Here is a 14,806-nt window from a genome sequence, read left to right on the forward strand (position 1 = left end):
TTATCAAATAATGTGTTTGAGGGCCCTCCTATATACAGCTTTAGTCCCCACACGTCTCAATATTTGCCATTGACAAAGAACAGAGAATTTAGGTCGAAATGCCGCTAAATAGCCTATGACGTAAATGAAAATGTATTATATATATATATGTGTTTTTAATTGAATGTAAATACTTTACTTATAAAAAAACCTGGCAACCCGCACCCCGCGGTCATTTTCCGCGAACGGGAGCGGTGCTCCCTAGCCTGCTGGAGGGGTTCACATCATCCCATGCACCGTCGAGAGGAAAAAGAAGGAAAATAAATGCAGCCTTGAGCCTACCTACCAATGTGGTGTTGTGGAGCTTGATCACCTCCTCCTCCTCCTTTTCTCCCCAAATGGCCAATCCCAATAAATGCAAAAGTTGCCTAGTGTGAATACTTCCACAGCCTAATTACTAAAGGATAAACGATCAGTCTTCTCCGAAATCGGTCAATGTTTGTCAACTCAGCACGTGTTGACAACGCATAGTAAACAGAAGCCGTGTGTGTGTCACACCAAAAGTGGTGACCTATAGAATCCTGTACATAGAAGCATCACGCAATCGTCTCCCTCCCTGTGTGGGTCACGTGGTGGGCTTTGAGCAAATGGGAGAGGGACTGTAGTGTTGCCAGGTCCGCGTATTGTAAGCGAGTGGTAGTGTGTGTAAGTAGCGTGTTGAATGGCATTTTTTCTGTGCTTGTTTTCATAGACGTGGCAACAAATTAGGCGGGGGTGTCGGTGCTTGTGGCGTGTTTGTGTTTATTATTGATATTGATGTTGTTTGTGAGTGTGGACGGGAGGCGGCTGTAGTGGCAGTGCAATGACAGTTTTTACGCGGGTGTTGTTGAGTGTGGCCGTGCGGCGCGACATGAGGAGATAGCCGTGGATCGACGCGGAGGGTAAGACTGTGTCGTGTTAGTGTGTTGTTGCAGTGTGTGTTGCAGCGTGTTGCAGCGTGTCAGTGACGTAGTAGCTGGTGACTTTATTTTCCTGGTGTGGGCACACGTTTTGGGCACACCTTTTCAAATGTATAATAGATGACTACTTATATATGTCATTTGTTTGAGAAGAAGTACTGTTTATACGTCTGATATCACTGAAATCTAAATTAAAAGGCTTGAGTGAGAATTCTGATTGAGAAACACTATAAAAATCGGCATTTTCTCAGCATTTTGATTCCAAACAGGCTTTGGACTACAATGGCAAATGACTCACTTCTGTGCATTTGCACACATGTGCAATTTGTCCTGTGCATTTACCATTCAACTTAGTACTTGCTGCCCTCTAGTGGTCAGAAACTGCATATTTGCAGCTTCCATCTTTCTTTGCCAGTGTAATAATGAATGTCTCTTGCTCCCATATAGCTGACAACCTGAGCACGGCCCAGTCAGGCTCCAGTCTGTCCCTGGCCTCCGCTACCACCAATGAAGCTGACAGCTTCAACTCGGGAGGGACCGGCTCCCAGCGGTAAGCTGGCTCCTTCTGCTAGAAACCTGCTTTTAACCCAAACATTTTCATTTTAAAACCCATTCCGGGGCGGGAACCCCTTTTGGTGTTTTAAGCATTATGTTATACTTTAGCTATTGAAAAATAGCAGATCGACAAGCTCGTAGCGCGGCACCGAGTGCCGCGCTACGAGCTTGTAGATCTGCTATTTTTTGAAAAATCGTGAAAGTGTGTCAGGATTTAGAAGACATTTGTAGAATCGTCCTCTGGTCTAAATGGGTTAAGGACCCCCACAAGTATCATCTCAAACTATTTTGTTCCAGAAGCAAAGATTTTTTTAGTTAAAAATGTTCTCTTTAAAATATATATATAAATTCAAAGTTTTGCACAAATAAATGATGCAGATGTTCTCCTGGTGGGTTAAATTCCACCCATTATTATTAATAATTGTTGTAGTAATGTTTTTTACATGTATTGTAATGTTTATATTTCTATAATGATGTGTGTTGCAGCTGTGACTCGGTAGAGTCCTTCCCAGGCAGCCGGAACACCAGCCGCACTGCGGAGAGAGACTGGGACAACGGCTCCACGGCGTCTTCCATCACCTCCATGGCCGAATACACCGGTCAGTGCACCAAGGAAACCTTCCTAAAATACATCTCTGGGCGGCCGTGGCTCAGGGGTAGAGTGGCCGGATGGTAACTGCAAGGTTGCCAGTCATTTTTTGGTCATTTCATTGTCTACTCAGGCTTATGTGAACACCCCAGACAGTTTTGAAGTTGCTCGATTCGGTATTTAGATATTTGATATTCATTTTAGCTCTTCCTATACAAACCCATTGTAACTTCAAATTCCATTTTAACCATGATAGATTCAGCGAAAAATACCCATCCTTTTTTTGGTGACTGATATTGTCCTTCTAATACGTGAGAGAGCCGTGTTTATTTTTTTAATTACTTTTTTCATTTATTTTTAATAATTGTTTTGGAAAATAACCTCCTAGGAGGAAGACGGAGGAGACTGAAACATCTAAAATAATTATTAAAAGTGAATGAAAACGGTAAATGAAAAAAAAACATGACCCCTGATGTATTAGGAGTAGGACAATATCAGTCACCAGAAAAATGTATGGGTGTTTTCGATGAATCTATCATCATGGTTAAAATGGAGTTTGAAGTTACAATAAGGTGCTCTCTCTGGTATAACTAGTGGGTGACACAATTGATGCACAAAAACAATTCCTTTGTATAGGAACGTAATAAGCCTTTAAAGGGGAAAACCACCCATTTTCAACATTTTACTATGTCATTAATATACCTTAGAGCTGTTGTGTGGAAATAATAAAGTCCCCCCATTCATTAGCCCCTTTAATAAAGTGGCTAATGCTTTGGCAAAAGTTAAAATGCACCACACTTTTTTTGCATCTCTCTTTTTTTTGTTCTAAATACTGAATCGAGCAACTTAAAAACTGGTGTTCACATAAGCCTGAGTAGATGATAAAATGTTTTTTTTTTTTTAAAGTGAAATATCCCTTTAATTTAAACTATTTGGGGGAATGTTTTTTGAAAATGTTTGTAGGAAACAAAAAATAAGGGGACCCATAAGAATGTGTCTGCAACCAACAAGTACCGACCTAACTGATTTTCTTTAGGTTCCAAGCTGTTCCATAGGTTTACACTGTGTCTGAATAAACTGATTTTCTTTAGGTTCCAAGCTGTTCAAGAGGTTTACACTGTGTCTGAACTGATTTTCTTTAGGTTCCAAGCTGTTCAAGAGGTTTACACTGTGTCTGAATAAACTGATTTTATTTAGGTTCCAAGCTGTTCACAAGGTTTACACTGTGTCTGAATAAACTGATTTTATTTAGGTTCCAAGCTGTTCACGAGGTTTACACTGTGTCTGAACTGATTTTATTTAGGTTCCAAGCTGTTCACGAGGTTTACACTGTGTCTGAACTGATTTTCTTTAGGTCCCAAGCTGTTCAAGGAACCAAGTGCCAAGTCCAACAAGCCAATCATCCACAACGCCATCGCACACTGCTGCCTGGCGGGCAAGGTCAATGAGCCGCAGAAGAACCAGATCCTAGAGGTCAGAGCCCACACTAGGACTGAACATTTCTCGCTCACATTCAATGTTCTAAAAAAAATCCCACAGTATAGATCAGTGGTTCTGATCTACAATTCAGGAATTTAGCAGGCGCTCTCAATCCAGAGCAATTTACAGTAAGCAAGAACAACACATGGTAATACATCAAATGCATATATAATAGTCATCTGTGGCAGCGGTGGCCGAACGGTTTGCGGAGCCGTCTTGATACCGGAAGGTCGCCAGTTCGTATCCCCGGACCGGCACGTTAAAATTACCACCGCTGAAGTGCCCTTGAGCAAGGCATTGAACCACTACCATGAAATGTTCTATGAGCAGGGCCTGGCTGTAAACAAGTATCTGATGCTTTGCTTTGCTTATCTAGGATCATAAGTAAACATCAGTCTAACGGTAGAATATCCGTACATTGAAACTATAAATACTATAGGATGCCAGGTCAATAATGACCTGGCATCTGTCTACATAACATGCCATCTAAAGTAAAACGTTAGCCTTTGCGTGACCTTTGCCTTTGCAAGGTCGTCAAGGCTAGGGCAAGTGCTACAGGGGGAGTCTGAAGAGACGAGTCTTCAGACTATGGCTTTTGATGTCAATATGTATTTTGGACACAGACCGCCATCTAAAAATGTTTAGTGCCAGGGACCCCCAGATGACAAGATTTATGTAATGATGTTATCTTTCAAATGTTTTCATAGCACATGGATAAGCTCGCACGCAGATCTACTATTTTTGAATAGCCAACGTGTGTGTTAAGACACTTGTTTCTCGAAGCGTAAATTTACTTTTAACAAATTGCTCCGCTCCACCACCAGGAGTTAGAGAAGTGCGAGGCCAACCACCTGATGATCCTGTTCCGCGACGGCGGCTGCCAGTTCCGCGCGCTCTACTCCTTCTTCCCCGACACGGAGGAGATCGCCAAGCTGACGGGCACCGGGCCCAAGAGCATCAGCCGCAAGATGATCGACAAGCTGTACAAGTACAGCTCGGACCGCAAGCAGTTCACTGTCATCCCCACCAAGACGGTGTCGGTCAGCGTGGACGCCCTGACCATCCACAACCACCTGTGGCATGCCAAGAGGGGCACTGTGCCAAAGAAGAGCGCCAAATAATAGGCTCAGAGATGAGAAGGATCTTAAAACGAAGGAAAAAAAGCAACTAAACAATCGTCTCCACTGCTCCAAAATCAAATCATCCCGATCATCTTGCTCGTTTTTCCCCCTGGATAGACCGCATTGACGTCCCCCACCGCCCCGCCCCCCGCCTAGCCTAGCTTACCGATTGTTGCTCTGGAAGCCTAGCCGGAGGCCACGCTTACGGACACGTGGTCGCCTGTAGGCAGGACCGAGGGTATACTACGACGGGGCACATGGAAAATCCTACCGCGTCACCGGATGTTATGCGAGACTCGTCCAAGCAAAGGGAAAATGCCATCTGAGGTTTAAAACGGTATGGTGTGACCCGCTTCCATGTGACCTCAATGCCTTCTGTTCAGGTGCTGACGATCCCGCTCCCATTTTTCTACGATGACCGCGACTCGAGCATGTGGCGTTTCCTTCCTCTTCTGTCTATCATGTGGTGGATCTTCTTTTTATTTACTTGAGTATTTATTGGTTTGGCACTGTCGCTCAGCTGCAGCACTACAATCCTTGCCTTCAATACGCCTCTAACTTCTTCTTTTTTTGACAAAAGAGAAATCGGAAGCGAGGGACACGGAATACATCCCCCTTTTTTGGGGAGGCGGGGATTGAACCGCTCCATTGCACCAACACCTCTCCTAAGAGTGGACTAATGCTGGGGTTTTCAAAGAGGAGTGCAGGGATCCTCAAGGTTTTCAAATTGTTCCATTTGTACACTTGGTTATGGGGGGGGGGGAGCCCTTGAAATTAAAAAATGTTTGATAACCACTGGACTAATGTAATGGTTAAATCAGACCGGCATCGCCATTCTTGCCTCACCACGAGTCATTGAACCTGCTGCTCTGAACTGTCCCCTCCATGGGGGACGCCCAGCTCCCCCTGACGTCTCTGAACTGTCCCCTCCATGGGGGACGCCCAGCTCCCCCTGACGTCTCTGAACTGTCCCCTCCATGGGGGACGCCCAGCTCCCCTCCATGGGGGACGCCCAGCTCCCCTCCATGGGGGACGCCCAGCTCCCCCTGACGTCTCTGAACTGTCCCCTCCATGGGGGACGCCCAGCTCCCCCTGACGTCTCTGAACTGTCCCCTCCATGGGGGACGCCCAGCTCCCCCTGACGTCTCTGAACTGTCCCCTCCATGGGGGACGCCCAGCTCCCACTGACGTCTCTGAACTGTCCCCTCCATGGGGGACGCCCAGCTCCCCTCCATGGGGGACGCCCAGCTCCCCCTGACGTCTCTGAACTGTCCCCTCCATGGGGGACGCCCAGCTCCCCCTGACGTCTCTGAACTTTCCCCTCCATGGGGGACGCCCAGCTCCCCCTGACGTCTCTGAACTGTCCCCTCCATGGGGGACGCCCAGCTCCCCTCCATGGGGGATGCCCAGCTCCCCCTGACGTCTCTGAACTGTCCCCTCCATGGGGGACGCCCAGCTCCCCCTGACGTCTCTGAACTGTCCCCTCCCTGGGGGACGCCCAGCTCCCCCTGACGTCTCTGAACTGTCCCCTCCATGGGGGACGCCCAGCTCCCCCTGACGTCTCTGAACTGTCCCCTCCATGGGGGACGCCCAGCTCCCCCTGACGTCTCTGAACTGTCCCCTCCATGGGGGACGGACGCCCAGCTCCCCATGACGTCTGTTGGCCTTTCATGCATCATGGTACTCGTCTATTTATTCAGCCGCTTTAAAATGTAAAAATAAAGTAGACGCTGGTCTGTGTAGCACTGGGTAATGGGTATAGCTAAGAAAAACACCTCCACAAAGAGGTGATCCATTTTATATACAGTACTTCTGCTTTTATTAGTTTGAAACCATCCTTTTAGTGAGGGTGACGAAAGGGGGCGAATGATAGGCTTTGGTACAACAATGTCTGTTATTTCTTTTCTTTTTTTTTCTTTTTTAAAGCAACGTGGTTTCGTGTTTAAGCCGATGTTATGTGCTTTCATCATAACGGGAATTCTCTGACGTTTAGAGTTTAGTCGTGGTTTTTGTCTCTCTCTCTCTCTGTCTCTCTCTCTCACACGCTGGATCTCTCTCCCTCCCTCCAGTGGGCACACTCTTGAATTGTGCTGTATTAAAGGTGCACTCATGAACACGTGTCGAAGGCTTCTACCACGCAATGTACTCCCATCCGCCCCTCCAACTCCAACCGCTTCCTTTTACCCCCGGGACACACCCCCCCCCCCCCCCCCCCCCCCCCCTTCCCCCATCAGAGAGCCGCATACTCTTGTTGTGCATTGTCTCGTTGTCCCCTTGTAACCCGCCGTTTGAATGACAGTATTTGATATATTCATAATGGGTTACTGTGTGTTGGGAGGAGGGGGTTGGGGGGGGGGGGGAGGGCATGGGGGGGGCTGTGGTTCAATTATTTACCGATATTAAAGAACATTCCTCCAATGTGTCAACAAACACTGCCACATTGTCTGTCTTGTCTGTCTTCTGTATGTTGTTTCACATCCAAGTGCTTTTTAGGAACCTTTGTTGGCCTCGAGAACAACCAAGTGTTGCACGTGCACTTTAAGCCCGATGTTGTACTCTGTTGTACCGCGCTGTTGCACGGCGAAAATAGCGGCCACTGCAAGCTTGTGAACTTGTAGATCCGATATTTTCGGCACGCGACTCCGCCGTACGACGGAGAATAATTAAGCATTACTTTATTTTTATTTTTTTAAACGGGCATACAAAAAACTATGTGTGTGAACTAATGACCATGGTATTGTCTTTAAAAAAAACTGCTGTTGTGCAGGAACCTGTTGTGGAACTAAACCAAACACTAAGATTGAGTAATCCTGACCAGTAAACCTGAAGGGCATCCATTGATACTACTGCTGTCTCCAAAAAAACTACGTAGAATACTTGATTTATTATCATTTGTTGCTGCATTTAGATTTTTATTATTATTTTTTTGATACATCTTTCTATTGTACGTACGCAGGTGTGTTCATTTTATGTTTACTAAACGATTGTATTTGGCATTGGTCACCGTCTTTGTTACACTAGTGTACTCTTCATCATGTTGATTTTATCTTTGATTCCCATACCACCTATTTATTTTAAGAAAAGGAAGCACTGAAACACTATACATTTTCCATTAAATAAAAGAAACGAGAAAACATTTTTCTTTTTTTATTCTTTTGTCATGATTTAATTTGTCCATTTGTGTGACTCACCATTTGTTCTGTTGTGGATTTTGGGCACCACACCTTCTAAACTAGTATAGCTCACCACCATCACATGAGTTCTAAACTAGTATAGCTCACCACCATCACATGAGTTCTAAACTAGTATAGCTCACCACCATCACATGAGTTCTAAACTAGTATAGCTCACCACCATCACATGAGTTCTAAACTAGTATAGCTCACCACCATCACACCTTCTAAACTAGTATAGCTCACCACCATCACATGAGTTCTAAACTAGTATAGCTCACCACCATCACACCTTCTAAACTAGTATAGCTCACCACCATCACATGAGTGGCACCACACCTTCTAAACTAGTATAGCTCACCACCATCACACCTTCTAAACTAGTATAGCTCTCCACCATCACATGAGTTCTAAACTAGTATAGCTCACCACCATCACATGAGTTCTAAACTAGTATAGCTCACCACCATCACATGAGTTCTAAACTAGTATAGCTCACCACCATCACATGAGTTCTAAACTAGTATAGCTCTCCACCATCACATGAGTTCTAAACTAGTATAGCTCTCCACCATCACATGAGTTCTAAACTAGTATAGCTCACCACCATCACATGAGTTCTAAACTAGTATAGCTCACCACCATCACATGAGTTCTAAACTAGTATAGCTCTCCACCATCACATGAGTTCTAAACTAGTATAGCTCACCACCATCACATGAGTTCTAAACTAGTATAGCTCACCACCATCACACCTTCTAAACTAGTATAGCTCACCACCATCACATGAGTTCTAAACTAGTATAGCTCACCACCATCACATGAGTTCTAAACTAGTATAGCTCACCACCATCACATGAGTGGCACCACACCTTCTAAACTAGTATAGCTCACCACCATCACATGAGTGGCATATTCACTTTTCAGAACCTACAGTAGTGCATCCATTAACTCTTATTTATTTTTAATAATTTTCTTCAGTGTTTAACCACATTAACCCTAGTGTTGCTATTTTGGGGACATTTTCTAATTTTATCTTTTTTTTTTTAAATCGGGAGTTCAGGACAGACAGTCTAATGAGAGTGTGGGTGGGGCCCTTCTTTGATTTTATTAACAAAGGATCCACTTTTGAACATTAGCACCACCTGTCACGGTCACCACCTTTTGAGGTGAAAATCTTATCTAAGAAAAATAAAAACGATTATAAACATTTCATAAACCATTATAAAGCTTTCTAGTTTATATAGGGTTTAAGTGGTTAAAACGAATGTCTCACAGGCTTGCTCACACTCACACCTCTTATGGACTGATAGAAAATGTCTAGTTGGAACTCTTTTCGTTTCCATTGGGTGACTTCAGGCCTCCCTCAGAGCTAACTGCCTTCCACTCAAACCAACTGTAACAGCAGGGGGTCATGCCTTAATGCACTGGTGCTCAACATGTGGTCCCGGGACCCTTAAAGGTTTGTAACTGAACAGTGTGCTAATGGCCATGGATTTATATCAACACTGAGGATTTTACAGAGTAGATTGGGGTTCCAGTATAGTTTACCTCAGTGATTCTCAACCTTTTTAAAATCAAGGACCCCCACTGTGGTAAGCAGCATTATTAGACCACAGACCCCCATTTGATAGTCTCTCTCTCTCTCTCTCTCTCTCTCTCTCTCTCTCTCTCTCTCTCTCTCTCTCACCATAATCTAAACTATGAAATCCTCAGTGTTAATTTAACTAAAGAGTGTACAAATGGAACCGAATGGACCAGTCGGCGTCCATTTGTAAACGCGTCACAGACCCGTGTTTGTCCATTTGGACCACTGGGGGTGGTCGGTCCCCAGACCCCATGTTGAGAAGCGGTGGCTTAACCATCATAACCATGGTAAACTGAAGCCATGTCATGGCAACCACATGTATGCCATTTATAGTCAACTTGCAGGTTCACCACACCATCGATCGACAGCATGTCTCTCTAGACGTGATACGGATAACCCAGTCCAGATTCTTTATTTTATTTTTGTATCTGACTCATTAGATCCTCGCCCAGAACGCGCACACCGTCTATCATGAAATGTAAGTTTTGTTACATTTGTTACATTTTCTCAGCTAAATTATGAAATATTAAGCCAAAGAATAATAATATTGAGAAATGTCATGTTAATCCTCTTATCTGTATCTCTACAGTTTGTGTCCCTGGCCTTGCGTTGTTGCTGGTATGTGTAGTTTGGGACCTGGGCCGTGCTTGTACATTAGATGGCATCACAATGATCTGCCAGGAAGTTCCATCAAGTAAAACCTTTGTTTTTGTTAAAATCTTCTTTCTATCTTTCTTTGATTAACCTCTTTAACCCTGAGGTCCCACCCACTTTTTAATTAAATGAAGCAGCTCTACAAGCTCACAGTGAGCTTGATCGTCTATTTCCAAAATAATTCATTTATATACAATTGTTTTTGTGGTTAAACGTCCAGTTGATAAAAAGACATACATTCAATACCTTTTGCTTCATATGAATCATATTGGTACAAAGCAAGACGTATTTAATTTTATTTTACAAATCAATACACTGCTTCTGTATCTCTGCACTCAGCTTTCAGCGCAGGTTATTTGTCCTTGGTGATGATTCTGAAGGACGTCGGCGAGATCAACTCCACCGCATTCCGCAGCGGCAACCTGGCCTCCGTCACCAGGCTCACCATCAACAGGGCCAACGTCACCGCCATCGCCGCGGGGGCGCTGGGTTCCTTTCGGCAGCTCCAGAACCTCACCCTAGATCAGAACGGCCTCGCCCGGGTCGACCCGGCCTGGCTCGACCGACCGGCCGCCCTTAAGGCACTCAGCCTGGCGGAGAACCGCATCGAGGTTCTGGACGGGTCCACGTTTGGCGGACTCACTGGGCTTACTCTTCTGAACCTGGCCAAGAACCGGATCAGAGCTGTCCACGCCGGTAGTTTCGATCTCCAGAGCAGCCTGGCTCATCTGGACCTGTCTGGAAACAGACTGACGCGGGTCGACCCAGAGGTGTTCAGGCCTCTCGGCTCGGCCAGCATAAGGCTGGACGGAAACCCATGGAACTGCTCCTGTGGCGTGGAGGACTTTGTTGACTTCCTCAAAGGTATGTGTCCTAAACATGAACCGTAGCATCCCTATATTCTGTCTGTGTATGTCAATAAGCAAACAGTCTGCAAAAGTAGGAAAACATTCTTCAAAAATTGACCTACAAGTGACGAGCTGTAGATCTGTTACGTTCATGTGGTTAAACCAATTAAACACTATTATACAATTTGGCAAATTGAGTGGCAAAGTGAGTTTAATGTTGCTTAACCTCATTTAATGCAATCAGATAAGACCTTTTCTGTCTAGTTTTTTGCCACTCAGTAGGCGTTCCCGCATAACTTCCGCGTATGACGATGATGTCACATGCATACCCTCTATAGGGACGCTACGGTTCATGGGAGAGAATGACATACACTAGTTCCGTAGTTACCACACTGTCAGAGCTGGTATGTGGACTTCATGTCTAGCTATACAATACCAGGGGTTCTCAAACGTTTTAATTTCAAGGACCCCCAGGCCATAACTATACAATACAAATGGAACCAGATGGAGCTTCCATTTGGTTCCATATGTACACTGCAGTTAAGGGTCCATTTAGTTACAAACTATCATTTAGCTGGGGACCCCTGGAACTCCCTCAAGGCCCCCTGGGGGTCCCCGGACCCCACTTTGGGAACCACTGTTATCCACCACTGCTGTTTAGGGAGAGCCTCTGGAAACGTATGTATATCTCCTTCCCTCAGATCTTCAGAGCAGATCTCTGCTGGAGAGGGCGATGGAAGTCACCTGCGGGAGTCCTTCCTCCCTGCTGGGTCAGCCTGTGTGGAACACAGCAGCATGTGGGAGCTCCACAATACCACCTTCAGCACCAGAGACCACCCTGCAACCTAATGGGACCTCCACAACACCACCTTCACCGCCAGAGACCACCCTGCAACCTAATGGGACCTCCACAACACCACCTTCAGCACCAGAGACCACCCTGCAACCTACGCCTACAGAAATGTTCACCCTTCAACTTAAGCCCACAGGAAAGTCCATCACAGTGCCCACACTCATTGGAGTCATTGGTATTTAGTTTTTATTTTTCATACCAGCTTCATACTCAATCTGATGTTACAGCGGTTCCCAAAACGTTCTCAGATCCAGACCCATATAGTCTTCCTGCATGGGACCCAAACTTGCACGCACGCACGCACGCACGCACGCACGCACGCACGCACGCACGCACGCACGCACGCACGCACGCACGCACACATATAATGGGTCCAACTTATTGTTTGGGAACTGCTGACTTAAAATGCTCAGTAGTTGAGATGGAAAACAGGTCAGTTCATTATTAACTCTGTGTTTCTCCTTTGCAGTGGCCTTGTGTGTGCTGCTGTGCGTGACGTGTTTTCTGGGAGTGCTGTACAGGAGGAAGCGCAAGAGGAAAAGCGTGAAGCCTGGACCTTTGAGTGAGGAAGACAAAGAGAATGTCGACCAAGACGACGGAGCCTCAGCCAAGCATCCGAAAACTCCAGCAGACCCAGAAAGGACGGATGACCCCACGTGGTGGAACTCGGAGATAGCTTGGAGGACTCCCATTACTGGAGCCAGAGCAAAGTCAGCCAGCGCCATCCTCCTTACGTCCCCTTGTACCGCAGTTAAAGACCACCTCGCTAAAACAGAGGGACCCTTGGAAAACACAGAGACCACAGCTGACGGGAATGCAAAGCTGGGAAGGGAGGCCGAAGAGGTTGGAATAGGGCAAGAAGAAAATGCCGAATTCACGAACGAAGATGACACTGGCGTGGTCAGATGGGAAGATGTTGACAAAGCCATTCCCTGTGTGTCAGACGCAGTACCGTACTTCAGCATCGGCACTGACCCCTCCAAACCGAACATCGACCCCGTCAAAGGTCAGCACGATAGTGCAACGGGTCTTCAGTGTCAGATGGGTAAGGTCATGTCGAGGGTCTCCACCTGGCCGCCCACCTCAGCTCAATGGCAAGCAAGATGCAGCACTATGGAGCAGCAGGAAGGGCTTCATATCACCGTCACCGTTCACCCGCCTAACCTTCCACTACAAGCAGAGCTCAGGGGCCAAGCCGAGCATTTCAACAACGTGGAGTTCGAAGGTGACAAGGAGCAGGTTGTGTGTACGAGAGATGCGATTCCCGGCGACACATCTTCGCAGAGCAGTGGAGTCTGCGCTCTGGAATCATCATGCTCAAGTGAGATTATACCAGAGACAGACAGCGCAGATGTGGTCGAGGACACGCGTGTATCAGACGTAGCATCTGCCGCTCCAGACCAAAGCATGGCTCCACCAGTGACAAATGAACTTCCCAGAGAACGGAGACCGTCTCAGCCACGCACGGTCACGCCGGACACAGAGTGTCCCCAGGAAATGGCAGCAGTAGAAGATGTTCGTTCCAAAATAAATTACAAGGACCTAAACCCTCATGGGTCACCTGACCTAAGTCCACCTCGTTCCTTATCCGGGGAGGTGCAGAGTGATGAAGGCCAGGACAAGAGTTCCTTATCCGGGGAGGCGCAGAGTGCTGAAGGCCAGGACAAGAGTTCCTTATCCGGGGAGGCGCAGAGTGCTGAAGGCCAGGACAAGAGTTCCTTATCCGGGGAGGTGCAGAGTGCTGAAGGCCAGGACAAGAGTTCCTTATCCGGGGAGGTGCAGAGTGATGAAGGCCAGGACAAGAGTTCCTTATCCGGGGAGGTGCAGAGTGCTGAAGGCCAGGACAAGAGTCAGACCAGCTTGAATGAAGATGAGGAACTTGACAGTGGTGCTGCTGAGGTCACGCTGGAAGAAGGAGCCGCTGAAATCACTGAAGGGTTTGCAAACCATGATACGTGTGAGTCTGACCGAGGAGTTTTGGTGAATGAACAGGTAAGCATGTCACAACGTGATTACATAATCGCTTGATCACAATTATGAGTTGCAATTATTTATGCATAGGCTATTGTCAGAATTGTTTACATTAATCTGTATGAATTAATCTTTTGAAAACTGTTCAGAAATAGTGGAAAAATAACCAATCTACAACCTCACAATGCCTGGATCGGCTATTTCCATTATTTATTTATTGTTTTAAAATGCTGAGCTCAATTGCACCCAAAAAAACCTGGACATTTAACATTCAGTAGATTTTCTGTGGTCTGGGGTTTTCTGGCTCAAACAAGTGCTCTGTGGAGTAAGAGCCAGAATTGTTTACATTCATCTGTATGAATTAATCTTTTGAAAACTGTTCAGAAATAGTGGAAATAACCAATCTACAACCTCACAATGCCTCATAATATGACTAGACCGGCTATTTCCACTTCTTATTTATTGTTTTAAAATGTTAATGTATGATGACATTATGAAATATGGTTTATTTTGGCCATAGTACATTATGTACTACTAACATGTAGCCTATTTATTTGTCATTTATCTGCCTTGTGTATTTTAGTTAATAAAGCCTAAAAAGAAAAATAAATGTAATCAAACAGTAGGCCTATTTATGTTCCAATGTTCAGTCCCCTCACTCAATAAATCACTAATCGGAATTAATCGTCAACAAAACATACCTTGTAGCATATAGCCTACTAAATACACCCTACGATTCTACTGAGTCATTTTATTATCAACCATGTTGACATGACAGTCCTATATGACTCCTATTGAACAGGAGCAGGTGCAGATGGGACTGGGCAGCAGCAGGCAGACTGACCAGGGGAGTTTCAGCTCAACGGCGCCCTCTGGTGGTGGCGGCGTCTCTCCGGGTGACGACAGTCTGCTTGTTGTGGACAACGAGTACGCTTACATCGACCTCCTGCATGAGGTGGCCCACAACCACGGCCGCTGGACCAGACAAAGATGGAAGCAAACGCACCTGAACAAGCAGCGCTACAAGAACCAGGGAC

The 14,806-nt window shown here is 45.9% G+C and overlaps 1 protein-coding gene across 5 annotated transcripts in view; it reads left to right on the forward strand.

Moving 5' to 3' along the window:
• camsap1b (calmodulin regulated spectrin-associated protein 1b) overlaps positions 1-7,820 on the forward strand; it is a 63,504-nt gene extending 55,684 nt beyond the window's left edge. For all 5 annotated transcript variants that reach the window (XM_079515486.1, XM_079515488.1, XM_079515489.1 and 2 more), the window contains 4 exons: positions 1,386-1,488; positions 1,980-2,092; positions 3,437-3,555; positions 4,386-7,820. In XM_079515486.1, the coding sequence (XP_079371612.1) occupies positions 1,386-1,488; positions 1,980-2,092; positions 3,437-3,555; positions 4,386-4,682 (632 nt within the window). In that variant the 3' untranslated portion in view covers positions 4,683-7,820. The remainder of the gene's footprint in view (positions 1-1,385; positions 1,489-1,979; positions 2,093-3,436; positions 3,556-4,385) is intronic.
• Positions 7,821-14,806: the final 6,986 nt, after the last annotated feature.

The sequence above is a fragment of the Electrona antarctica genome (assembly GCF_951216825.1).
Source record: "Electrona antarctica genome assembly, chromosome: 12".
Lineage (NCBI taxonomy): Eukaryota > Metazoa > Chordata > Actinopteri > Myctophiformes > Myctophidae > Electrona > Electrona antarctica.